The sequence below is a fragment of the Lissotriton vulgaris genome, chromosome 6, assembly GCF_964263255.1.
Source record: "Lissotriton vulgaris chromosome 6, aLisVul1.2, whole genome shotgun sequence".
Taxonomy (NCBI): Eukaryota; Metazoa; Chordata; class Amphibia; order Caudata; family Salamandridae; genus Lissotriton; species Lissotriton vulgaris.
Genome location: NC_141694.1, coordinates 1161949902 through 1161976459, shown reverse-complemented (window position 1 = coordinate 1161976459; position 26558 = coordinate 1161949902). Strand labels below are relative to the sequence as shown.

At 43.8% G+C, this 26558-nt stretch overlaps 1 protein-coding gene across 1 annotated transcript in view; it reads left to right on the top strand.

Annotated features, from left to right (window-relative positions):
• The window catches only part of PLG (plasminogen), a 330074-nt gene extending 304180 nt beyond the window's left edge, over window positions 1-25894 (top strand). Inside the window, exons 18-20 of the mRNA XM_086927242.1 lie at window positions 4073-4179; window positions 20234-20379; window positions 25303-25894. Coding sequence (XP_086783368.1) covers window positions 4073-4179; window positions 20234-20379; window positions 25303-25464 — 415 coding nt within the window. The 3' untranslated portion in view covers window positions 25465-25894. The remainder of the gene's footprint in view (window positions 1-4072; window positions 4180-20233; window positions 20380-25302) is intronic.
• Window positions 25895-26558: the final 664 nt, after the last annotated feature.

Sequence of the window (26558 nt, the reverse complement as noted above, 5' to 3'; positions counted from 1 at the left end):
CGACATTATTTTATACCTGACTCCCGATAAAAACAATTCTGAAACGGTTTTAAGGGAATTTTTAATTTTGAACAAATCGGCGGGTATAAAATTAATGTCAATAAAACCAAAGTTCTTGCCCTCAACGCAGATCTGAACTCTTTTCCATCTTGCTTGAAGACACAAGCAGCTAAGTCTGACCCTACAAGATATCTCGGGATATTCGTATCTAGCCAGTACCAACAGCTATATGAATTGAACTATTTAGGAATGAAGGATAAGATTAAGAATCCCTTGGAACAATGGATACTACTCCCCCTATCGATAGTGGGTAGAGTTTCATTAATTAAAATGTCCATAATTCCGTTGCTTATGTTTTTGTTTACTAATGTCCCAATCAAGATAAATCTGTCTTATTTTAGGGAAATTGAAACCTTACTCATGGAATTTGTTTGGGGCAAGAAAGTTCCAAGGGTGAAATTGACTGTGGTGCAATTACCTTTCCCAGAAGGGGACTTAGCTCTGCCACATTTGAGAACATACTATGAGGACTCTTTTTTAGATTTAGTGTGTGGTCTGATGGGATCTAAATGAACCAGAGACAGCTTTTTTGTAGATAAAATGATGTAAAAAATTGGTTCACAAACTCGAGTGTTTTTAAAAACTCCCTAAAAAAACACGATGCAAGACTCTAAAAGACTACTTTTTTAGATTTCAGTCCTTTTTTAAAAAGACAGGCTCTTCGGGTCTCCAATATTTGAAATTAAGAGAATGTACTAGTCTCGGTCTCCAGCTACAATCAAGGCATATTAACATCTGGGAAAGCTGTGGATTATCCGAGATAAGACATTTTATAACTCAAAACAGGCCGATTTCCTGGAAAGAAGTACTGGAAAGGCTGGAGAGTCACCAGAAACCGTCCCTCTTTGAATATTTATGGGTTGTTCATTTGTTAAAAAATACATGCTGCATATTGGATGCCCCTAATCAACTTGTGGTAGCTCTCTCCGGGGCCAATATTAATGGTGTGGGAAACTGGTACAGGCTGTTACACCAGCAAGGCCAGGCTTCCGTGATAGAGAGCCATTTGGGTAAAATAGCTCGGGAGACAGGATGTAGGCTGGCTTTGAAGGATTGGGAGGCCATCTGTTATCTAGGAAGTAAATCACTGCGTGCCGCAAACTTTAAAAGGATGGCCTTCCTGTCACAATGGCTTTCCTATTTAACTCCGGCCGCCCTAAAAAAAAAGATTCCCGGGGGTAGAGAACAAGTGCTTTCTCTGCCAGATAGATGGGGAAGGTGGTTGGCACCATACTTTTTATGTATGTCCACGGCTGAGGCCTTTTTTGGAGTCAGTTTTTTCTGATATCAAGCAAGCAATCGGAAAGAGTGTTTCACTCGAGGCCGAAGCCGCTTTGTTTGGACTTTGCAGTGATGGAAAGATGTTATCAGAGGCCGAAAAGGCTTTTGTATCTATTTCTTGTACGGTAGCCCGTTCTTTAATTTTGCAGAATTGGAAATCTAGTGAAGCCCCCTTTCATTTGAAATGGTTCAATAAAATGAAAAGGACTCGAAGATTTGAAGACGCCTATGCTAGATGGGTGGGGGCCACTAGGAAATACAAAAAAAATTGGAAGTTTTTTAACGATTTAGAAAAATTAAAAGAGGGACCTTAACACTCGTCTTTGTGAATTTAATGTAGCAGTTTTCCTTATAATGCATTGGCACTTTATTTTATATAGCATTTTAGAAGCACTAGCATTTTTCTAGTTGTTGCACTTGATTGGATGAAGTGTTCTTCAGTATTTTTAAATATTGTTTTCAGCTGCTACAGATATATATATATATATAGTTTTTTAGGATATCATAGTTGTGATGGCTTTAGGCGATAATAAGGCACAAGCACTTTATTGGTATTGCACTTTAGATGCACTAGTAACTTTTTTCATTGCTGCTTTCCTCAAGACAAATTTGCACATTGTTAATTTGTGCTTAGCTGCTACAGCTATAGCTTGTTTTTTGTGTATTGAGAAGCTGTCGTTTCGTTTTTGTAAAACTGCTTTTAATAATAATGATATTAAGTATATTATGTATTCCTTGTACCTAATGCTCTGCTCAATAAAACAATTTGGAGATAAAAAAATTCTGCATTGGCCTGAAGCAGGTAGAATAGTGTAAAATCAGTGTTGCTGAGATTCTGGAGTACCACTGGTGTTGTCAACATAGTAGTGTGTGTTTACCCCAAGTTTTCAATTAGTTCTCCTAGAGGATCCCCAAAGGCACTGTAATTGAGTTCAGACACAAATGTCATGGACTCAATGGAGTCAATATCTGTTGTGACACTCAGTTAATGAGTTTCTTTATTGTGTCTGAGTATGAAGGAAAGAGATGAATTATCTGAGTTTGCTGAAATGTCTTCAAAAAGGCTTCCTACATGGCACTCTCAAAAGCCTTGTCCTTCTTTTTCCTCGCTCTTTCTGGCATTACCTTGCTTACTTAGGGTGGTATCTCTGTAAATTATACCACTGATGCCCATTGTCTTGTTTGAACATTGTCAAAATCACTCGGAATGTGTGTTGAAGGCAGAGAAATCAATCTCACTTATTTGATTTTTGAGCAAATTGTTTGGTTATTTTTCGCCAATGTTTTGGACCCAGACAGTTGCAAAAAGTGGTCAGAAAATGCAAACCAAAATTTTGTGAATCGATTCTTATTTTAAAAAGTAACCTATGTACTATTTGTTCGGTTCCCAAAATCACCATACAGAGTGGGTTGCAATTCAACCTACCTCATTTCTGTTCATGAGATAGGTCACTAATTACTTCTCACTCTGACTGGATGCTATCACAGGGTGATGATCTTCTGTGGTCAGCAGGACACCAAGCCTGTGATCACATTTAATTAAAAGAAATGTATTTTTAAATGCAGCCTATTTTCAATAAAGGAACCAGGTCACTTAAGAATAATATATATATTTATTTTACAAATGTTTGTTTAAAAGTTGGCAGTGGTCACCTGATCTACTGCTTACTCCCCAAAAAATGTATTTTTAGATTCACCAAAGGGAAGGACCCTTTCCCATTAAAATCAATTACCACCTACTTTGAGGACTTGGAAAATGTCAATGGTTTCCTACCAAAATTACGGTTGCAAACCAAACCATTGATATATAGTATTCTGAATCATAGTCAAGAAGGGACACCATAATCATGCCCCCTTCCAAATTGCAGTTCCTTTTGAATTTCTAAAGCCGTTTTAGGATTCAATAAGCAATTAATGGCCAGCAAAATGTGTTTGATAAATACTCAAAAGCCATTTAGCAGTCAAATACCCTGTGAATTGGAAAATGACACGGTTTGGGACTATTAAATGTTTTCCTACATCTGGCCCCAAACTCATTACTGGTTCTGTATTAACACTGTTATTAAAAGTAGTTTGGGAATTTCAAATCTTTTTTGTACTGCAGCACAACGATCCTCTTCCGACATGACAATCAGTTAATACAATTTTATCATTAGACTTATAGAAAATATTTTTCTCATTTGCTGGTCACTTTTATCTACATTCATGCCTAAGGACCATCATGAGCCGCACAAAGGTTTTTTTATCCTTTTCATCAATTGTCATTTAAAATGTGGAAAACAAAGCCATTGGATTTTATAATAATGTCTTTTGTCTAACATACCCTAATTTATGTTGTTTCCAGGATTTTGATGGACTGCAATGTTGTGTTTCACTTTGTATTCAACCATGCGGTTCATACTTACCATTAAATGTCATATTTCAGAATAAACCACTTGACCATTGTTCCACAGATAATGAAGTGGGCATAATTTAATCATTTGTGTTCTTACTGAACTTATGGATTCCCAAAATAAATGTTATGGTGATGAATAAGTAAAAAAGTGAAATAGTCCTCAAAACCACTCCATATTAACGTAGCGGAAGTGATATTTAACTAGAAAGAAAAAGAGGAAAGTTAGAAGAATACAAAGAAGCATTTAAGATTCAGGCATGGGGACCTTCATTAGCCTATTTATTACTTGCTATAAAATGGAATGAGAAAAAGGCATCTGATTTTTTTTTGTTACAGTCCAGTTGTATATACTGATGAAGTGCAGCCAATCTGTTTACCATCTAAAAACTATATGGTACAAGACAAAGCAAAATGTTATGTTACTGGATGGGGCGATACACAAGGTAAGAACCTTTCTTTCAAGAATTTCTTTAATGAATAGGCCAGGCACAATGTATTCAAATTTTCCGTAGTACAAATATTGATGATATATTCTTTCTCCTTGTTCTTTTCACCCACGAAAAGGGTCCAGACATGCTACAATAACTCAAATAGCAGGTTATGTAATGTGATATAATATGAATTATACTACATTACTTTTTTGTTTCATGTTATGTTATTTATATTATGTTGTTCACAGTTTCTAAGAGACTCTAGAAAGGAATGCCAGTATGCAAACACCTCGAAAAAAGAGTCCATCCTCACATCTTGGCTTCCAGAATCTGGGAACCTTTAGACTCCATTAGTCAATACATCTGTGGCATCAACAAGTTATTTTGAAGTGGAAACCATCATTCATAAAGAAGGGGCTATACTTGAAGGCTACTTTTGACCATAACACAAAGGGGCATTTTTACTATACTTAATTTGCTTTACTTTAGAGCTATTTTCCAACATAAACCTTGTTTAATCCCAGTTTTAGACTGTGTGATGGTTTCCATCACTTTTCTGTTAAATCTATTACAAGGTCTTAAATTGAACTTTCTTAGCAACTAGTAGCGAGCAAAGTTTCAAACCCCACTGCATTTAGAGGAAGGTAGCATTGGAAGGACACATTTTAGGATGTTGAATTTGACATGGCTTCAATCTGGGATATTTATGTCCATTTCTTCATATAGTTGGACGCCTTCTTTTTTTTTACCATCTGGACTGTGTCAGCGAAGGCTTAGGTCCCTAAAATTAAGTGACCAAAATAGCGTATTCTTAGATCGCAATTGCCAAGTGTTTGAAGCAAAGTAATATACCGAAAGCTGGAATGTTTCAAATTCTGAATAGCTTGGGGACATAAGTATATGCTGGAGGCAGTATAGCCTAATGAGTTATCTGCTCACCAACAACATATGTGATCTTCAGTTCAATATTTTAAATCTAGACAATGCCAACTCAATCTTCCATTCTTTTGAGTTCAATAACTTGGGAATGATTAAGATTCTAATATAGAACAAGTTGGGTATATTACCGGCCACTATTTTTGGAAACAATAACAACTTCTCACAGACTTTTGAGGAATAACCAGCAGATGCATTGCTTCTGTTTCTGGTTGTGATTTCCAGAAAGCTCACCCAGCAGAGAAAGACTTCCAGAGATTTTCAAGTTCATTTTCACAATTATTGGAAAGTATGCCACATTACTGGCACACCTCTTATTAGTTTTAGCAATATTTGTGTTAAGGAAGGGAAACAATGCCACCTAACCCGATCGCAAAACAGTTTGACTTTATACACCATTCCAGCAAATTAACTAGAGGGTCTAAATCAAGAACAAGTTAACCCTGTTCATCTAACGTTTTAAAGGCAGCACAATCTGCTGCATTTAGCATTGTAAAAAAAGTTATAATTGAATATTCTCTGTATCAGCCTGAACACTATTGCTCGCCAGATTTCATTGACAATTTTACCAAAAAAAGTGAAATCAACAGTTTTCCATATGGTTGACCCTAGCATGTTAGATTTTTTGAAGTAGCATTCGATATGCAGAAGTGTCTTGATGCTCTAATAAAAATAATTAAGACAGTTCTTGAATAGGATAGGGACTACCTGAGTCTTCATAAGACTGTGTGTATCCAAACCAATCAAGAAAACCATCATAAAAAAAACTTAGGGGAAAACGCCATAAGGTTTATTAAAAATTAAGATCAATACTGAAGGTAAAAATTCTTAGTTAGGGAACTAGCTTTATATTCCTTAATAGTAAATTAAAATAACGGAAGAGGATCAATATAAGGTCTACCTTCAAAGCAAGTAAGTGGCCAGAACCAAATATAGTTAAGCAAAAGGAATGACAATGAGTCTGCTGCTAAATTAATGGACTCAAGAGTAAGTTTTAATCAAATGACAGACTGACATAGAGTCTGCACAGCTAGAAAGTCCAAGAAATATAAATATAATATAAATAAAAAGAATTGCACAGAGTCTGCCTACCAAGAATGCCCAGAAAGAACTGGTGCATACCTCAAAAACATCATTGTTATAGGGATTTAGACAGAAAAGCCACACACATTTTAGTTAGTTCTAATGGTCTGACAGGGACGGACTAGCAATGTAACAATACACAGACAAATCAATATTCTAGTACATAAGATACATTCAATAAGATCAATCTAAAAACACCTACTTTACTACACTTTAATAAATGAGGTGTGTAAAAGAAAGCAGGGAAATAACAGCATTTATATATACAGAAGTACAATAGGGAGTTCAGCTAATGAATGGGCCCTAGAAAAGACCTCGAGCAAAGGACCTTTAAAGTTATGTTATGTTATAACAATTTATAGAGCACACAAATACCAAGAGTGAAAGAAGACAGTTAAAGGGAACCCAATTATTAAAAAGCGAGGTTTTACATTTTTCCTGAATGTTAAGAGTCAAGGCAAGTCTCTAATTTGACAGGGAAGAGAATTCCAGAGCTTAGCAGTAGCCACAACAAAGCTTTTGTCACCCTAGTTGGATCTATATGTTCTTGGAACAACCAGAAGATTTGTGCCGGCCGAGCACAGTGACCTCTTCGGAGCGTAACTCTTTAACGATTTCTTCAAAAATTCGGGTCCTATATTATGTGTGGCTCTATAGGCAATGCACAGCGCCTTAAATTTTATTCTATTTCTGATAGGCAGCCAGTGCAGTTGTCTAATCTCTTTAGACACAGAATGAGTTTTCAGTGTGCTGGACATCAGTCTAGCAGCAGTATTTTGAATAAGTTGCAGTTTGTTTAAGATTGATAACTGAGTGTTAATCAGTAGACCGTTACAATAGACTACCTTAATCACGATCGAGACTGATATGATCATCTTCCTGGCTTCAAAGGGAATGAAAGAAAACAGTTTCTTATCCATTCTGAGGATGTAGAAGGATGAGGAGACTACTGAGTTGACATAGTTTTTATACGATAGCTTGTCATAAAAGATTACCCCGAGATTTTTTGCCTTGGTGACTGGAACAGGAGGCAGTCCAAGATTGTCTGGTCACCAACGGGAGGATCATGCCGGAGAGAGGTTACCAAACACAATCACCTCAGTCTTATAGGAATTTAATTTGAGGAAGTGATTGGACATCCAGATACTCACCGCCAACATACCATCATGATAATTAGCTGAGACGCAGTATCCGTCTTTATGGACTGCAAAAACAATTTTAGTATCAGCTGCACATGAAGTAAGACTTAAGCCAGCAGATTTAATCACACCTGCCAGTTTGGACATGTAGATATTGAAAAGCATAGGACTGATGAGGAGCCCTGTGGGACTCCACACGGAAGAGAAAAAGAAGGGGATTCAAAATCACCCAATTTAACTGATTGGGCTCTGTTGGCTAAGAAGGATGCAAACAGAGCTTTGGCCTTGTTCCTGATGCCTAGGGAGGAGATACAGGTGATCAGGAGACCATGATCAACCATATCAAAGGCTGCAGTTAGGTCCAAGAGGACCAAATTCGCTGCACTACTCTTATCCAACGCAAACCTTATTCTATCCGTAGCTTTGATGAGCGCTGTTTCTGTACATGGCTTTTCCTAAAGCCAAATTGCTTGTCATCCAACAAATTGTGGGCCTGAATGAATTGGGTCAATTGGTCATTTACAATCTTTTCCACTAATTTGGTGGGCAAAGGCAGACGTTCAATGGGCGATAGTTATTAGTTTCTTCCGGGTCAAGGTTTGACTTCTTTAATAGGGGCACGATAGAAGTTTTTTTCCATTGAGAAGAATAGACACCAACTGTAAACATAGAATTAAAAGCCATAACTGGCTCAATTAGCCCAGAAGACTCCTTAAGGGTAGCTGGCAGACACAGGTTCAAGGGTGATCCTGATTAAGCCACCCTCACCATGTACACTACTAGCTTTGAGTAGACAGGAGTGAACTATCTCAGAGATAAATTTCCTAAATATTCCATAAGGTAGTCTGAACTGGTTGGAGATAAGAGTGAGGCATCAACGTTGGAATAGATGGAGTCTACTTTAGATTGAAAACTAAGAAATTGCAAATTGATTGAGTCACTAGATTGGCCAAATTACAAGGCAGGGTCCTGAGTTTGGATACCACCTGAAATAAGAGTTTAGTAGAATTTTAAGCAGCTTCCATTTCTATTAAACAGTAGCTGCTTTTCTCATTAAAAAGGAGATGTTTGTAGTTGCCCAAAGTTTTTTATAGATTAATTTCTCCTGGCTCTTGTAATCCCGATGCAAGAGTCTTTCTTGATTCCTACAATGCTGTTTCTCGAGCCTCAAGACTTCCGAGTACCACAGGGCTGAGGGTGTGGTTCTATTTTTAGAGGTTGTCTTGTAGGGAACTAATTTGGCGAAAGACGCATGAAGCCAATCTGTATAGCTCAAGGCTGCCTGCACTGGGTCATAGGAAAGAACCGGCTTAGTGCCCTAAAGGTTTTGTCTACGAAGCCTGTGGTCTATATTCTTCCAGGTTCTGAAATATTTGGAGAGCACCTGCCTAGGGTGGGGGAGTTCACCTCCAAAGGAATAGGACTGCATAATGGTCTGACTAAACTAACTAACGGAAGAACCTCCTTGAAAGTTATGTCCTCATTGTTAGTAAAGAGGCCGTATAAGGTATGTCCAGCAGCATGGGTGGGTAGGCCTGCTTCCTGCAAGAGGCCCACTGATCCCAACACCATAATGAGGCGACCTTAGTCCTTGTCATTATTAACCTCTGGATGAAAATCAAAATACCCCATTATAGTAAAACTCGACTCTTGGGCTGCAGCTTCTACTAGGCTGTTCGGAGTCACTAAAAAGTCTCCCCTGTGACTGGGAGAATGGTAAACAAACAGCCCTTTAAAAGATTGGTGTTCCGAGACTGAAATATTGAAGCTCCAGGCTTCACAGGCCATAGAGGGAACAAGCCCTCCTTTAACTGTGATGGCATTACGATAGATAAGAGCTAGACCACCACCTTTTTTAATGGGCCTATCTTGTCTGTAAACAGAGAAACCTGCAGGAGTGGCTGTACAGAAATCCGGGTCCGACGAGGGATCTGGCCACGTCTCGGTGATAAAGAAGAGATAAAGAAAGCGGCTACCTATTAATTTGGGTATTTTGTGCTTCTGTTTAGGAAGAGAGCGTGCATTGATCAGGGCGGCCTGAATCTTGGTGCTGCCACTGTTCCTGGCTTTGGGGGTAACTCTAACTGAGAGGGAAGAAAAGTCCAGTGCTGATGTAGTATGGGCCATCAGAGAGAGGCCACAGGCGGCGCAAGTAAGTTTGGGCACTTTAAAGAGCCCCACTAGGTCAAAGCAAGCGCAGGCAGACTTCAGCATTTGGTATGAACTATTTAGTGCATGCAGTTCCCTACTCTAGTATGCCAACAGGGATGGCGTTTTACCTGGAGCAAATGGAGCAGGGGTTCTGGTGCTAGGCGCGATCTGTAGATGGGCTTGCCTTAGTCGATCTGCAGATGGGCTTGCCTTAGTCAAGGCTTCGACGCACCAGCGGTGCATCCGATGCGCAGACATGCTGAGATCTTCATTAAGTAGCCCTTTACGGTAGGGGGAATGGCCCACAACGGCACCGGAGTGTGAGGTAAAACAAATGGAGAAATAAATAGGTACTTTAAACTGGTCACCAGCAACCCCTGCAGTGATCGCTGGCTCCCATACGAATACCGCTTTCTGGTAAATGAAAGGTAAGGAAATAAAAAGTGTGAAGCTTAAATCATAAAATCATTAGCAAGGCATCTCACAAACTGTATACAAGGAAATAAAAGTTGTAGGTAAGCAACCGGGCTCAGGATGAGCTTCGTGGTTATGCTCAGATCTTTATTAAGTAGCCATCCAGGGTAGGGGCGTGGCCCAAGACAGCGCCGGAGCGCGAGGGAAAATGAGTGGAGGAATAAAGAGGGACTTTAAACTGGGGTCCAGCAAACCCTGCAGGCTCCCCTACGATCACTGTTTATTGAAATAAGAAAAGCCAAGCAAAATAAAATGTGCAAATCTTAAATCATAAACTCATTCAATATGGCGTCGGTGAGGGGAGACAGCCACCCCCAAGCTATATACAAGGAAATAAAAAGTTGCAGGCAAGTGTCCGGGCTCAGGAGGAGCTGCGGGGATGCGCTGAGATCTTCATTAAGTAGCCTCCAGGGTAGGGGGCGTGGCCCAAGACGGCGCCGGAGCACGAGGGGGAATGAGCGGAGAAATAAAGAGGTACTTTAAGCTGGGGTCTAGCAACCCCTGCAGTGATCGCAGGCTCCCCTACATTCACTGCTGACTGGTAAAAGAAAGTTAAGGATATAAAAAGTGTGGAACTTAAATCATAAAATCATTAAAATGGAGGGATTAAACTCCTCCATTATGGGGCCTGTGAGGGGACCCAGGCACCTCCCAAACTGTATACAAGGAAATAAAAAGTTGCAGGCAAGCGTCCGGGCTCTGGAGGAGCTATAAAGAGAGGAACACCCTGGGCATGGCATCCTTGGAGAAATATATTCATACAATGTACTATACTAAGGCTTAGGTTTTCATTTTCTGAACTGGAAAAGCACACAGAAACATGCACTTGGAAAGGCTTGTTCCCATAAAATAAAAGTGCACATTACTTTCTCCAAACATAAATGGATATCAATGTAAACTGTCTGAGGCCAAGTCAAGCTAAGTACACAACATATAAATTAGGAATTATTTTTTATTTTATAAAAATGGTCCTACAAGTGGATCATAAAGGTCATGAGGGGCAGCAACGAGAAATGCGAGGCTGAACACAGAGTGGTTTAACTTGAAGAATCATACAATATCAAATTCTGAGTGAACAGACTATTCTTAGGGATAGGTAACCAGTGAAGAGATTTTAATTGGAAAGAGACATATTTTGTGTATTCCCAAATTAAGGAAAGCAGCAGAATTCTAGATAAATTGCAGATGTTGCACTCACCAGATGTTATGGAAAACCTAGAAAAAGAGAGTTGATGAATCAAAGACTGAACTACTGTCATAGGAAGGTTAAAGTGGAAGAGAAATGGATTGTTTCTGAGTATTTTCAAAAGACAAAAAATGGGAGAAGCCAGTCTGGGAATATATTCAGTGAACATCCATCAGGGATCAAAGATCTCTTATGGAGCAGGGGAGTGGGTGACTCCCAGTTCAGTAGGCCACCAATTAGAACTGCAGAAGGCAGACTTACCAACACTACAGTGTTTGATGAATTACAATGAAGAAGGTTGGAATCCAGACACTGTTTAACAGAACTTAGGCAGCTCTGAACTACGTTGAAGTATACAGCTCGGTCACCGTCCAGAAGAAATATAAGTTACGTGTCATCTGAGTCATCTGACTAATCATTGCCCAGGGTTACTTTTATGATCAGCATTAGAGTAAGAATTAGTGTTCTTTTTAATTTTGGTATAATTTTCTAATATTGCATTCAGACAGTTCGTGATACCCAGTCTGCTCCTCCAGTCCTTCCATAAAGAGAGGAAAATGTCTGATGAAAAGATTAGAACACTTGTTTTAAGGTAATGGCTGGGAAGTCATTGGAAGCACATGTGCAGCTTGGAAAGGAATGACTGAATTCCTTCCAGCTGTGCTACTGCCAGAGAATAACATTATAAACTATATAGTTATCTACGAATCTTTAACAGCATAACAATACCGGGGACGTGCCCCTGAAAGTTGAAGCTAAGGCAGCTGGATAAATAAACAACATGATCACAGCAGTGGAGCGGGCAAGCACTTGTTTGTGGAAGCACGCATCTTCTGCCAAATCAAAACATGTTCATCTGACTTCCAACAATTGAGCAAAGCCAAAGCCTCTCTCCTGGTGACTCACAAAAGTATTGGCGACAGCTGTGCTGTCAAACCAGACCATACAAATGAGAATAAGATTAAACAAAATACTTTACTGCCCACATATACACACACATGTTTTTGCAAAGCCGCTAAACTAAGGGCATCATTACAATGTAAGTGGGACTGCCACCAACAGGTCGTTTGTGGAGGTCCCACCGACATCTATACCAGACTGCCAGAGTACCATTCCGGCGGTTAGGGAGAGTTAGGCGGGGATAGACTGCTGCCTGCGAAAGGCTCAAGGAGCACATTGGGACAGAGGCTCAGATCCTAATCCCTACAATGAAGCGGTGCCTGCGCAGGCGCTGCCGTAGGGATTAGGATATACTTTTCCGACTGCCTGTTCATGGCGGTCCCACTGCCATAAACCGGCAGCTGAAAGGGACTTTGGGGGCCCCTAGCAGGGCCATCGTCCCTCATAAGCCTCTGCTATGGGGCCAGGGGGACACTTGTGACGCCCCCAAACATCCAGGCACCATAAAGTACATGGATGTTTGCAAACATGCCCTTTTCTATTCCATCTTGTGCTGCACCCCTTTTGCAGGTCACAGCAAAAGCCACAATAGAAAAGAGCATGCATTATTATATGTTGACAGGAACCGTCGACTACTAGTCAGGGGTTACCATCCCACAACAATGGCGGTCGGACGATCATCCGGCCGTCATCGTAATAAGGCCCTAAGTGTGGCCCAAAAACACCTGGTGTTTAGAGCAACTGTACTAATAAACACACATTCACATATTTATTACTACAGTGCAAAGTTCAGATTCAAGTTATGAATAGAGTACAGTAAGATCTACATTTAAAAAATACAACTTGGGGGGCGTGGCCAAGATGGTGTCGGAGTAAGACGTGCCTTTGAGTCTCTCCGGCGCCCGACCTGCTAAGCATTGTATAGCATCGCCTACGGGGCGCCAACCGACCCTGAGATACCCGTAGAGGCCACCGACATCGAGTGGAGAGGTCCGGAGCTCCCGGCGAGGCAACAGGAGACCGGAGAACGCCATTGCGGGAGGGTCGTCATCCGGCCTACTACGCACCGGTCTTGCGTGAGGGAGAGGCCGACCTGTGAGTGCAGAGGCGCCGGCGCCGGCTGGGCGTGGCATCGCGAGGCCGCGGGTCGCTCCTGCCCTCCTTATCGCGTGCCAGTGCTGCGGTGCACCATTGAGGCACTGAGGCGGTATTGGGTGCTCTGTTGCAACTGCCCCGAGGGACTCGGTGGACAACTGGCCACGTGGAGGGTGTACCTCGGACTATCGGCGGAGCTGTGGGAGGCCGGGTGCGGCCATTGGTGGACTGCGCAAAGGTAGCTATTTTCGGCCACTGGTGGAGTGGGACGTCCCCATTGCACCTGCGAGCAACTCAACACCCTGAGGTGATGCCCTTAGCGTGAAGCAGCTACGAGCCAAAGGAACTGTCCCTGCTCTGTGGACCCCGGTCCGGCGAGTGAGCGGAACTAGAGGCCTATTTCGCCTTGCGGGCTGACAGTCTGACCTGCGCTGTCCCCTCGCTGGTGGCTGAGTCATAGTTTTGGAGGGTCAGCAGGGGAGCGTCTTTGGAGCAGGGGGTCCGCTTTCGTGGCCCTGATTTACAGAGGCGGAGACCCCGGGATTGGTTGCCAGACGACACTGTCCCTGCATTGACTCTTGGGCGCTCCTCTGGCGGGAAGCTTCTGAGCCGCCATCTTGGTCAGGCGGCCATTGCCTGTGGCGCAGATACGCGGCAACATGGAGGCCTGAATACCTGGTGAGGCCTTACGCTGCGCCTGAGCACTCCTCGTCCCTTGTGAAGGTACGATAGCCTTGGTCCCACGGCGAAGCCGGACCTCCATGATGTCCACTGTACTACGCAAAGGAAGGCCGGGTAAGGACGGTGCCTCCAAGTCATCGCAGCAGCCATCTTCCCCCGGGGCCAGTGGTTCGTCTAGGCAATCGGACGAGGAGGCGCCCGCCACCAAGGCCTTCATGACGGAGCTGTTCACCTCTATCAAGGAGGACATTTCTGAGCTTCGCGCCCAGCTGGCGTCGGATCTCCGGGAGGTGCGGAGAGACGTCGATGGAATTGGTGAACGGGTGGCGACCCTGGAAGATCACGATTTGAGTGTGGCAAATGATGTGCACCAACTACAACAGGACGTTATTCGCCTTACGGAACAGAATTTGGACCTGCAGGCCCACGCGGAGGACTTGGAGAATCGTTCCCGGAGGAACAACATTCGTATTAGGGCGGTCCCATGGGACGGTGAAGCTGGAGACCTGCGAGAGTATGTCCAGGCCCTGTTCTTACAGATCTTGGACGAGGAGGACGTGCAGGAAATTAAAATGGACAGGGTGCACAGAGTCGGTCTGCCTAGACGAGGGGGTGGCCCCCCCCCGGACATCCTCGTCTGTGTACATGATTTTCAAACGAAGGAGCGTATCCTACGGAAGGCTAGAGCCATCTCCTCCTTACAATTCAGGGACCACCGCCCGCAGCTCTACCAGGACTTGGCGGCATCGACGCTCCAGAAGAGGAGAGAATTCCGCCCGGTGACTGCCTTCTTGCGGGAGCGCAACATCTCATACTCCTGGGGGCACCCCTTCCGTATAATATTCCGATGGCAAAACAGGCTGGCACAAATCCGCTCCCTGCAGGTCGCGAAGGACCTTCTGGGTCTGGAGGACGTTCCTTCCTCTCAGGCGGCACATCCCTCCCCGTCGAGGAGACGGCATCGGTCTTCCTCATGGCATCGAATTGGTTCTTCCCCGAACCAGAGGCGTCCGGACCGCACTGCTAGCTTGCAGGAAAGGGGTGCTGCGGTGGCGTCGGTGACCTCGGCCACATTAGCAGATTCTCAGCAGAGCTCTGGAGCAGCGTGATGCCCCCACCCCGATTCCAGTCTGATGTGGAACTTGTGACCCGTGGCCCATTGGAACTGCTGAGTGCTTTGTTCAGGTTTAGTGCCTTGAGTTCTGTCTTTTTGACTCTTTGTTTGCAGGGGGGGTTGGGAGGTGGGGAGTTCTGGGGGTTGGTACTGCAGGGGGAATGTTGGGGTTGGGGTTGGGGGTGTGGTGGCGACCAAAGATGGTGTGTATGGGATGTTGTTGGCGCTAGTGGTGTTCCCCTTTGCACTTATTATCTTGTACTGCACTGAGGTCTCTACAATTTTTGCTGTTTGCATGGGGGAGAACTATTTGGGACGCTGGGGAGGAGTGAGTACGGTTCCCCATGAACAGAGGGTGCTTAGGACTTTGCCCTTGATGTCTTTATCCGATTGTTCTCAGTATATAGAGCTCAACGTGTCATCTTATCAGGGAGGCTCGGAGGTCTGGTACATTGGAGTTACTGGAGTGGCGGGGTGGACCAGAGTATGGGGGAGGTTGTTGGGAGAGGGGCCTGATCCAGGGGTGTGTAGACTGGTGGCTGGCGGGGGCCGGGGGCCGGGCTCTGGGTATTTTAGCAAGCACACAGAACGGAGTCTCATGTCGTCACCATGCCAGTTAGTATAGGTATCTGGAATGTGAAGGGTCTCAACTCTCCGCAGAAACGCCAGAAGCTCTGGAAGTATCTCTCAGACCACCATCTGGATGTAGTTGCCCTCCAGGAGACCCACTTGACCAGGAGAGATGAACTGAGACTCCGTCATAGAAATTTCCCCCTTATCTATAGGGCGTCAGCACCCACTAAGCATAGAGGGGTGGCCCTCCTATTCCGGGCCTCTCTTCACTTTCAACCCCTGGGGGTGAGCGGTGATAAGGAGGGTCGTTGGCTAATGGTGAAGGGGTCATTATATGGCCGCCAGTGTACATTTGTTGTGGTTTATGCTCCGAATGCTGGCCAAAATGGTTTTTTACAATGCTTGATGGACAAGTTGGGGGACTTTGTGGAAGGGCACTTGATACTGCTGGGGGACTTCAACATGGTGTGGGACAGGGACTTGGATAGCTCGGGGGCGCGCAGGGCAGATACTGGGGTCTTTTCGGAAGAAACGCAGCGACAAATAGGCAAATTGGGATTGGTCAGACCAAGGATTATACATTCTTTTCTCATATCCATCGCTCGTACTCCCGCATAGATCACATCTTTGTTAGCCAGGCCCTCAGGGGAGATATCCGAATGGCTGATATTTTCCCACTCTCATTATCGGATCATAGCTTAGTGGTGCTTGGGTTACATTGGTCTGTAGGGGGGGACGGCTGGCGGAAGTGGTACTTCCCAGCAGCGTTGGTACGGGATGAGGTGTCCTGTAGGGAGCTGCGAAAGGCTATAGGAGATTTTTTTGCTCTTAATCCACCTTCCGATACGTCAGTATATACCACATGGGATGCGTGCAAGGCCTCCATACGGGGTACGTGCCTCGCCCTTAATGGGAATCTTAACAGGCTTCGGTGGAAGGAGAGGGAGGCTCTGGAGTCGGAGCTCGCTACACTGGAGCAAGCGCACAAGTCGAACCCCTCTAGGGTGACCCTCCGCCCGCTTGCGGCGGTACGAGGGAAATTGAGAGCCCATTACAACAACCGGGCTGAATGTACCCTCCTACGTCTTAGACGCGTCTCCTACTCCCAGGGGAACAAGGTTGGGCGCCACCTTGCCCGGCAGCTTGGAGATAAGCGCGAGAGGGATTACATCAGGGGCATACAGGACCATACAGGTTCTGTTCGGCATAAAGATGCAGACAAGGCAGCCATTTTTGGCTGCTTTTACGCAGATCTCTACTCGAACGACGCCCTGGATCCAGAGGCCCAGTCTGCGTTTTTGAGTGGTCTTCCTATCCCACAGGTCTCCAGGGAATGGAACGATTTGCTGTCTTCCCCCATCTCTAGGGAGGAGGTACTGGACGCCATTAAGGCTCTGAAACTCCACAAGGCCCCGGGTCCTGATGGTTACACAGCCCTGTTTTACAAAACGTTCGCATCGGACATCTGCGATTACCTGGTTTCCCTTTTCAACGCGATGGCATCTGAGGGAAGAACCTCGGATACCATGGCTGAGGCCCTGATTACTATCATCCCCAAACCGGGGAAGGATCTTACCAAATGCGCATCTTATCGCCCGATAGCGCTCCTCAACCTGGACGCTAACTTGTACTCATCTATCCTTGCTAGCAGGCTGCAGGATTTGATGCCGGCTCTGGTCCACCCGGACCAGTCTGGGTTTATAAAAGGTCGACAGACTCATGACAACTTGCGGCGCGTAATCCATCTGATTGAGAAGGCTGAGCGGTTATGCATACCGGCGGTGTTAGTAGGGCTTGACGCGGAAAAAGCCTTTGATCGCGTTGACTGGGGCTTTTTACATCGCACGTTGGAAGCCTTTGGGTTTTCACCCCGATTCATAAGAATGCTTGAGGCCAATTACAACAATCCCACCTCTCGGGTGCTGATTAACGGACACAGATCCAGGAGTTTTCACCATTCCCGCGGAACACGTCAGGGCTGTCCGCTCTCGCCACTTCTCTTTGCGCTAAGCATAGAACCGTTGACGTTAGCGATTCGGGAGAACGAACGGATCTTGGGCCTCCCCTTTATGGGTGAGCAACACAAGATTTCGCTCTTCGCTGATGACGTATTACTGTCAATTCGGGATCCGGTGTTATCGTTACCCCATGTCCATACAGTGCTGTCTGATTTTGAAATGGTGGCGGGGTTCAAAGTCAACTTCGATAAATCATATATTCTGAACTTAACCCTACCGCCCGAAGAGGTGCACCGATTCGGTCGCTTACCCCACTCTCGTGGTCGACCTCATCCCTGTTATATCTGGGCGTTCGGCTGACCTCTACTCTGGGCGCACTGTTTCAGGCCAACTTCCCTCCGATGCTGGCGGCGATACGCGCGGAATTGGAAAGATGGAAACCAAAATATATCTCGTGGTTGGGTAGGATTCATGCGCTTAAAATGGTCCTCCTACCTAAACTCCTATACCTCTTCCAGGCACTACCCATTCCGATAGGGGTGGATTATTTCTGCTGGCTTAAGACCTTGATGTTGAAATATGTCTGGCAAGGCGGTCGGGCGTGACTTTTGTATGCGGTTCTCCGACGTCCACGAATGGAGGGAGTGGTGGGGTTCCCGGACATGCACTTGTAATATAAGGCTGCCCAAGTGAGAGTAATGGTGGAATGGTCCCAACAGCTTTCTTAGAAGCACTGGCTCCATATGGATCGGAGTGTGGCGGGACGATCCATTTGGGATCTAGCCTGGAAACCTAAGGTGGACCGACCCAGAAACGCGTATATTAGCACCCCCTACCAGCACGGTGCTGAAGGTCTGGGACACGGTCAGTGGCGATGATCGATGGACCACATTCCCGTCCCCATTTACCCCTATCCATTTCAACCCGCCCTTCCCTCCGGCATTGACGGATGGACCCTTTGGTGTCTGGAGAGAGGGTGGCTGTAGGGCCCTCACCAACCTGTTCCACGGTACCACGCCTCTAACTTTCCATAATTGTATGCGGGACTATGGTGTTATGCCTACTGAGCGCTTTCGTCATCTTCAACTCCTCCATTGGGCGACGTCCCCTGGAGTGGTGGATGCCGCTACTAGACCATTGACGAAGTTTGAAACCTTTATTCTTCGCACATCCACCATGAAGGGGATGATCTCCTTTCTGTATGGGTTGCTACTAGACACCGCGGTGTCCCTTCGACCTCGATATATGGACCACTGGGAGAGTACACTTGGGAGGGACATTTCCGGCAACGAATGGAGGAGCTTATGGCGGGATGTGGCGGCACATAACCATTCTACTGATCATAGAGAGGCTCATATGAAGCTTATATTTGATTGGTATCTGTATCCGTCCAAGTTGCATCGGATATTCCCCACGACCTCAGATAAGTGTTGGCGAGGCTGCGGGATGTTGAGTGACTTCAGCCACATCTGGTGGGACTGCCCCACCATCCGGCCATTCTGGTCCGAAATCCTCTCCCACATCAAGGAGGTGCTGGGTTACCCACTCCCGGACGCAATGGACTTTGTCCTGTTGGGACTCAGGGATCCGCAGCTTGAACATCAAACTAGAGCTGATAAGCGCATTATGTGGCTGTGTCTGGGGGCGGCCAAACTGACTTTGGCAGCCGCTTGGAAAAGCCCGACAGCTCCGGCCATTTCTTTATGGCATGCAAGGCTATGGCGACTACTGAGTATGGAACGACTTTCAGATATCTTTATAGGGAAATTTAAAAACTTCATGTTCAATTGGGGTCCCTTGGTTAGGTTTTTGTCACGAGGTTTGCCTTCGGCAGTTTGCCCTTCGGCGCTACGTGCGCTACACCTCTTTCAACTTTAATCACCTGTCTGTATGATGATGTTCTGAGTGCGTGATGGTCGCCACCACTGGGGGCGGGGTGGGGGGTGGGGGGGAAATGGGGGGGGCGGGGTGTTGAGTTGGGATTGTTGTTCTTCTTTTAGTTGCGACACGAATCACCTCTGCAGGCGGACGGCCTGGCCTTTTTCTATGTTTGTGATCATGATTGGGACACCCTTTTCCTTCTGAGAATTTTGCACTAGCCGCTGAGACATGGGTGCGCCTCCCGGACGATGTAGGCTGAAGTTCCATATCACTTGCATTCCTATTGACATTGCTGGTTGCCGTCCCTTTTGATGTACTTTTGGGCTTTTTTCTTTGCAGTAATGTTCTTCAGCACCCCCTGTGTGGGGTTATATGGAGGAATGTCGCCTGTTCCTTTATTCTCCTTCTCCTTCTTTTCTTGTTCCTTTTTTTTCCTCTCTTTCTTCTACTTAAAACCTTGCAAAATACAAATAATAAATTTTACACAAAAAAAAAATACAACTTGCTGCCCCACAAATTGCGTGTTTCAATTATTTTTACACAGGGAAACCTCTCTCCTGATAATCATGAAGCCTTTTCTGTGCTATTTAACCTTACTGCACACATTTAACTCCTTGCATCCTGGTTTTAGTTAAATATCTTTTATTCAAAACATAAACCATAAATGTTGATGTGCAGAGTGCAATCAGCTGTGTATTAACATGTTGAGGAAGGGGAGGTGTAGTGTGACCCACTTTAGCCTTTGCCTCTCATTCATTATGGGCCCCTTACTAATTTCTCAGTAATAATAAACAGTATATCACATTTCACGCATATGCATTTATGCTAAATATTTAAAGAAATAAATTAATCTAAATCCTTAAGCTATGTATTTGTCATGTTTTTATCCATGTAGGCACTGGTGGAGAAGGTTATCTGAAAGAAGCTGGCTTTCCTGTAATTGAAAATAAAGTATGTAATCGGCCTGAATATCTGAGTGGAAGAGTTACTTCAAAAGAACTCTGTGCGGGACATATACATGGTGGTACTGACAGCTGCCAGGTAAGAAAGGGCACTGGAATACTGTGCACTTCAATAAGTAACTGAAAGTTCCCAGATATATCCCGGCTGGGCAGGATATATGTGCCCTGTTGTGATTAAGCCTCATGGAAGAAAATACAATTGTCACAGACAACAGTGGCTCTCTTTTTAGGCCAATCTTGAGGCCAGATTTAGCAATCTTCAGCTAGGTCGTATTTTGTTTTTTAACACTTCATAGATTCTATTGCCTAATCATGAAATCATCATCCAGGTCTTTAAATCTTCAGCCTAGCAATGGAATCTCTAGCCCAGCCACAGGATATTTGATACGTCGTTGAGACTTTGATCTGATACTGAAATTATCACCAAAGTATTGGATTCTTTGACTAGGCCCTTCACTGCATGACCTAATCTTGAAATCTTCAGCTGGGTCTTGGTTTTTTTGATTTGGTCATTGATTTTGTGGTCTAACCAATGAACTTCTCGGGCAGGTCTTGAACTCTCTGATTTGTACATGGAACCTTCAACAAAGTTATGGAACCTCTGGCCATTTCATGCTCTTTGCAGTGCTGTCTTAATGCATGGACCCGCTGGGCAGTTGCCTGGGTGCCTCACGAGCATAGGCGACCCATGCACACCAGAATTTAACAGATATTTTCCGTTAAACATTTGTATTCCTTTGAGTGGTTGTGTAGGTAGGGCTCAGTGCACTGCATTGCCCGGGGACCTAAATGCTGTTAAGACTTCTCTGGCTCTTTGGTGAGGTCATGAAATGTGTTCATTGATTCTTTTGTCAGGTTATAAAATATTCAGCCAGGTCATAGCACACACGTGATTTGATATCTGTCAATTCTAAATTTGTTGCTCTGATTTTATATCTGTTGGGGATGCACATAATGGCCTTCAGTAGCAAGTTTATTTTGTTTGTTCAAACTAAAGTTATGCGAATAGTAACTTCCGCTTTACATAATTGAATTTCAGTCATTTCTTTAGTCAACCAGCCCAATATCTCTCTTAAAACTATTGGGTAATTTTCCTCATTATAAATGTAGGTGGCTGCTCATAGCCCTTTGCACTATGCTTTCCTTCATGCAGACTGTCTATCATCAAACTTATCAAGCATCCCCGCTTGAGCTCCTTTCTATTTATCTGCATGAGCCGGGTGATTTGTAGATCTTTGGGCATCCAGATTGGTGCAGCTCAACTGTATCAGAGAAGAATGATCAAGCTAATGCAAATTGATGTAGAGAACTAGCAATCACTCTGGACACCGGACAGGACAGAGATAACAAATGCTTACATTAAAGCCCATTTACATTTTTCTGAAAACGAAAATGGTGCTGAAAGCCGAAGCAATTTCAGCAACTCAACTCCTTAAATACACACTTATCTACTCCTGATTGGAACGAACCCAATTACCACATTTGGAAGAGAAACGAGGTTGGACAGATTGCTGTTAAGATGAGTGAGTTGTGTTCTAGGCATTCTGAGCTAGAATTATGGTACCTAAACTACAGCTTAGTGTAATGCATTTTAGTGCTGGTGTCCCCATTACCAAACTCAGATGCAATTGAAGCCCTCTCCGTCCACAATAAAGCGCTGCACCAGGGCAGTGTTAGTATAGCACGCTTGACGCTGTGCTGGTCCAAGCAGTATGTAAAATTTGAGACTGGTACAGGTTGAGGTTGCTATGGATACAGCCGTCTCAGTTTGGACTAGGTGAGTTTGCCTAATGGCACCTGTTTGGTACAGGCACTGCGGCCTAATTGGGCCATACATAGTAATTCTTGACAATCTCTTTCTTCTGTCACCCAAATAGGTGGCATCACATGGACTGACTCCGCTATGAAGTGGATGATCGCAGCACTTGTTGTGGTAATGCACAGGCATGTGGTCGCAGCCCACACAGGGGTTGTGAGTCTCCCTAATTCCCGGCACTCCCCCAATTATGGAGGAGAGCAGGTAACCGTAGAGACATCGGGTGTGACTATGCCTAGGTGGCCGGGGTACTGAAGCTCCAGACGTATAAGCAACAGCAGCTTGCTTGTGCACTGCATTTGAAGCCCATCCACTGGCTGCCACAAACATCATAGACTGTCACTGGTCCCCGGCCTGAGTTAGCACAGACATTACTACTAGCCTGGCAAGTTGAGGGATTTGCTTTCATCACCTTCCTAAAGATGATTGGAAGTAGTGAATTTCTGAGCAATAGGGTGGGTATCAAACCAGGGTACAACAGGCAGAACCAGTTGATACTCATCTTTCCATGCAGACAACACATTTTGGGACATGTTATGTTAGGGAGTTTGTAGAGCGCTTGTTACTCCAGATGGAGCGTCCCCGCGCTAAAATTACATCAATAGAGGCCTATTAATCCAGCTCTGACTTTCAATCATTATTACCTACATAGTCCATTGCCAGAGCAGTTTTCCCTGCATAGCCAGGTATTTTATTTTTGGGGGAACTGGACTTCGGATAGTTCCATTCTCAGATCCAAGGGCATAGAGTTCCTGAGTTGAGCAGCCAAGAATCTGAAAGAACTACCTCTCAGACGCATTCTGTTAACTCTGGGGATCACAGTCATTGCTGTCTCTGAGGACCTGAGATGCCTGTTAGGAAGGTAGGGTTTCATCAAGGGACAAAGGTAGAGTGGGCTCTCTGAGGATTTTATGGCAGAAAGACATCTTAAACCCATCTGCTGGCAGCCTGTTCACAAACGTATTCTTCTGACGGCACTGTATGAGTGGCATAAAGCATTGGCTAACTGTGGTATCCTAGTTTGGATGCCATGTGCCTTTCTCAATAACCTGTCTTGCTGCTCAGCCTATGTGTATGAATGGTGGAATGTTGGAGTGTGTGAGGTAATATAGAATGTGTGGGATGCCTGGTGGGTGGATGACAGTTGGAAGAGAGTGCTGAGCAGCAAGAGAGTTGTTCCTGGTGGGGCTTTAATGATTATATGATTTGATCTAATAATCCATCAATAAATCTACTTGAATCATCACAACTCAGCTACAGTCTATCATATTACACTAAAACTGGCCTCTGCTTAGTCTGATTACGCTTTCAACACTATATTCCTTTATTCTTTAAAATCTGGCACTGCCAATCTTCTATCCATTCCTAACTCATGTTAGACAGAGATCAGAATTTAGCCCTTAACCTGTAAAGTGGACATTAGTCTATTTTTTTAGATAGAATTTTAAGCTTTTCTTGTACTGATATCAAATTCAATGCCCACCTCCTTTTATTTCAGACTTGCATGATTACTAATTTGAAAGGTCCAAACAGCATTTCTAAATCATGAAATGCATTGGACTGAAAAGATAAACGTATCTAACTCCCTTAAAGATGAAATCACTCACCACAATGGATGAAGGCAGATTATCAGCTCTGGCATTTTTTTCAACTGAGAGCAAGGAGGTCGCAAAATAGGTTTATACTCAAGCAATAAATCCACTTGCAGCAACTAAGCCTAAGGGATTGCCCTTCGGGTACAAGGTGATCCCTGGACAATAAACATACGTTCCTGTTGCTGCTTCTTTACAGAGTTTGCTTTGTTTTCCTAGTACATTTGCATTGACTATAAACGAATAAAACTAACCTTGCCTCTATTGGAAGGCCTCAACCTGATTCCCACCTAATTTCAATAACCAGTCAGGTGGGCACCTATGCAAATGGGAAGGGGTCTCCTTTGTAAGTTTTCAAATAAAGTATGTTTGAGAGTAGGTAGCGGCCCGGGGGTCACTGCCAGTACGTATACTTTAAGAAAGAAAAGTTTTGTTTAGAAAGGCAGCTCTGTTTACTTTAAAGAAAACAGGTTGCAGAACAGGTTGCAGAGCCAATTACAGCATCATAGTCTGCTGACCCTATTAAGCTTCCATCTTTGTGATGGTCTCCAATTGGAGTGAGTCATAATGTGTAACACACGTCATTAATATTCATTACGTGTCTGTAAATAGGTCAGCTTATAATTTTTTTTACTTTTCATAAAAAAGTTGGTTGTAGAACATGATTACATTTTTGTGACCAGTTCTTTGAACATTTCAGCCCGAGTTCCTCCTTTATTTTACGCTGAAACATCATCCTCTGCCTGGAGTTTTTCAGATATTTTACATTTCTCATAGGCTATCTGACTGACATAGGTAATCCAATTGACCTGAAATATAAACATGACTTTCATTTGTGAATGTGTCACTCTGTGCAATTAGCTAGTGATACTATCTGGTGCCCTGCAAAATGTTTCTCATTAGTGGTTCTGGCAGCTCAGTGGACTAATAGGTGATCAGATAGTTGTTTGACCCCAATGTTACAAGTTTAGGTCCCAGAAGTTCCACTGAGGCTTTCACCCATCTTTGATTTTGAAAAGGACCGCCACTGTACTGAGTAACAATAAGAATCTATAATCTACCAATAGTCTCCTCAGGGTCAAAATGCACTTTATAAACACACATTGAGACCGAATCACATAAGTATTTATGGGTATGAGAAGTAGAGCTACAGGAGTACTGTTTATGAATATTGCCTGAATATTCCCATGTCAGATGTTTTAGGGCCGCTTCACAAAGCCCTACAAGAGTATGTCAAGGAGTTGTAAAGGAGTATTACTTTATCTTCTGCAGAACCCCATCACAAATTGGCCCTATTATGTTTAGAGAAGAACTAGGAAAGCCTGACTTTGAAACAAAATGTACTTCTCCTTATTTAAAGCTATAACACGTCAAACCAACAGTGAGATGAAGTTTAATATATATGCCCAAGATTGACCAGCCTGGTTATCAAAGTTGCCCTGCAAATGTGAAAAGAAAAAAATGTATCTGTGTTGCCTGCCCCTAGCCTGGTGTGCAAACTGTACACCAAAACAGAACAGTCCTAAAACAGAGCATTTTGGGAAATCAGTGGCCTTCCGTATTGATGACAATATTCTCTTGTTTTTCTCTGCAGGGAGACAGCGGAGGACCTCTGGTTTGCCACGATGGAGAAAAATATGTCCTGCAAGGAGTCACCTCTTGGGGTCTTGGGTGTGCCCAGCCTATGAAGCCCGGTGTTTATGTTCGAGTTTCAATGTTTATCGACTGGATTGAAGAGACAATAAAAAATAACTAAGATCTTAGGCACCTCAATGGCCTCCTTCGCAGCTCAGCTCAATACAAAATATTGAGAATGCAGGCAAACGCCTGCACAAATTAATGATCATTGGCATACATTTATAACCTATGTAATTTTTTTTTGGAGCATCCATTTGGAACGTGAGGGATTCATAACTAACAATAAAAAACATGAGGTCAGCGGCGAGCTTGAGACTTGTTCCACTCTTGTCAAAAGAATTTTGATCAAATTGTGAATCAGTGAGGTCAGGCTAAGTATGGTATAAGGAATCATCAAAGTAAAAGCAAAAGTTATCAAGGGGTATATTCGGTTTTTTAAATGGCATACAGGGACATTGAGAAAAAGTTAATTGTATAGGATGTATATTATCCAAGGAGTCAGAAAAGCATACCTGCTTATGAAAATAAAAGAATATTATTAAACCCTTTGTCAGCACCAATGCTTGATTCTCTGTTATGTGTTCCAGTTCTGAAAGTTTAGGTTTATCCTATAAGCCTAAGAACTTAGATACCTAAAGTACCCAAAAACTTGCCACATATACAGGTAAGAAGCACAATACTCAGCATCACCATAAATATGTTCCATTAAATCAACAACTTTTAAAACTGTTGAATCTCTGTTTCAAATCGAATCAGAATATATATATATTTTTTTTTACAGAGTTTTTATATAGCGCGAACTTAACCCGAATCGGGTATCAGAGCGCTTTACATAGCACCAGTTGCATTACATGAGGGCACATTCATTTAAAAAAAAAAAATGTAGGCAGGGGAGATTAAGTGATTTGCCCAGAATCACAGGATGTATGGTGTCACTGCCGAGACTCAAACCCAGTTCTCCAGATTCGAGGTCGACAGCCCTAGCCGTTAGGCCAACTCCTCTCTCCAATATTTTGGGGAATGCTTCCTGCCACCCTCAAAAATGATTAGTGTACAAAAATACAATTTATTCAGATATTTGTTTTCAGGTACTAATGAAAATTCAGGCGATCTGTATGTCATCATGAATAGCTCTGGCAAAACCTAGATAAGCGATGTCTGAAACCAATAAGATAATGGTTCGGCATTCGTAAAGGATACCTATGACACTCC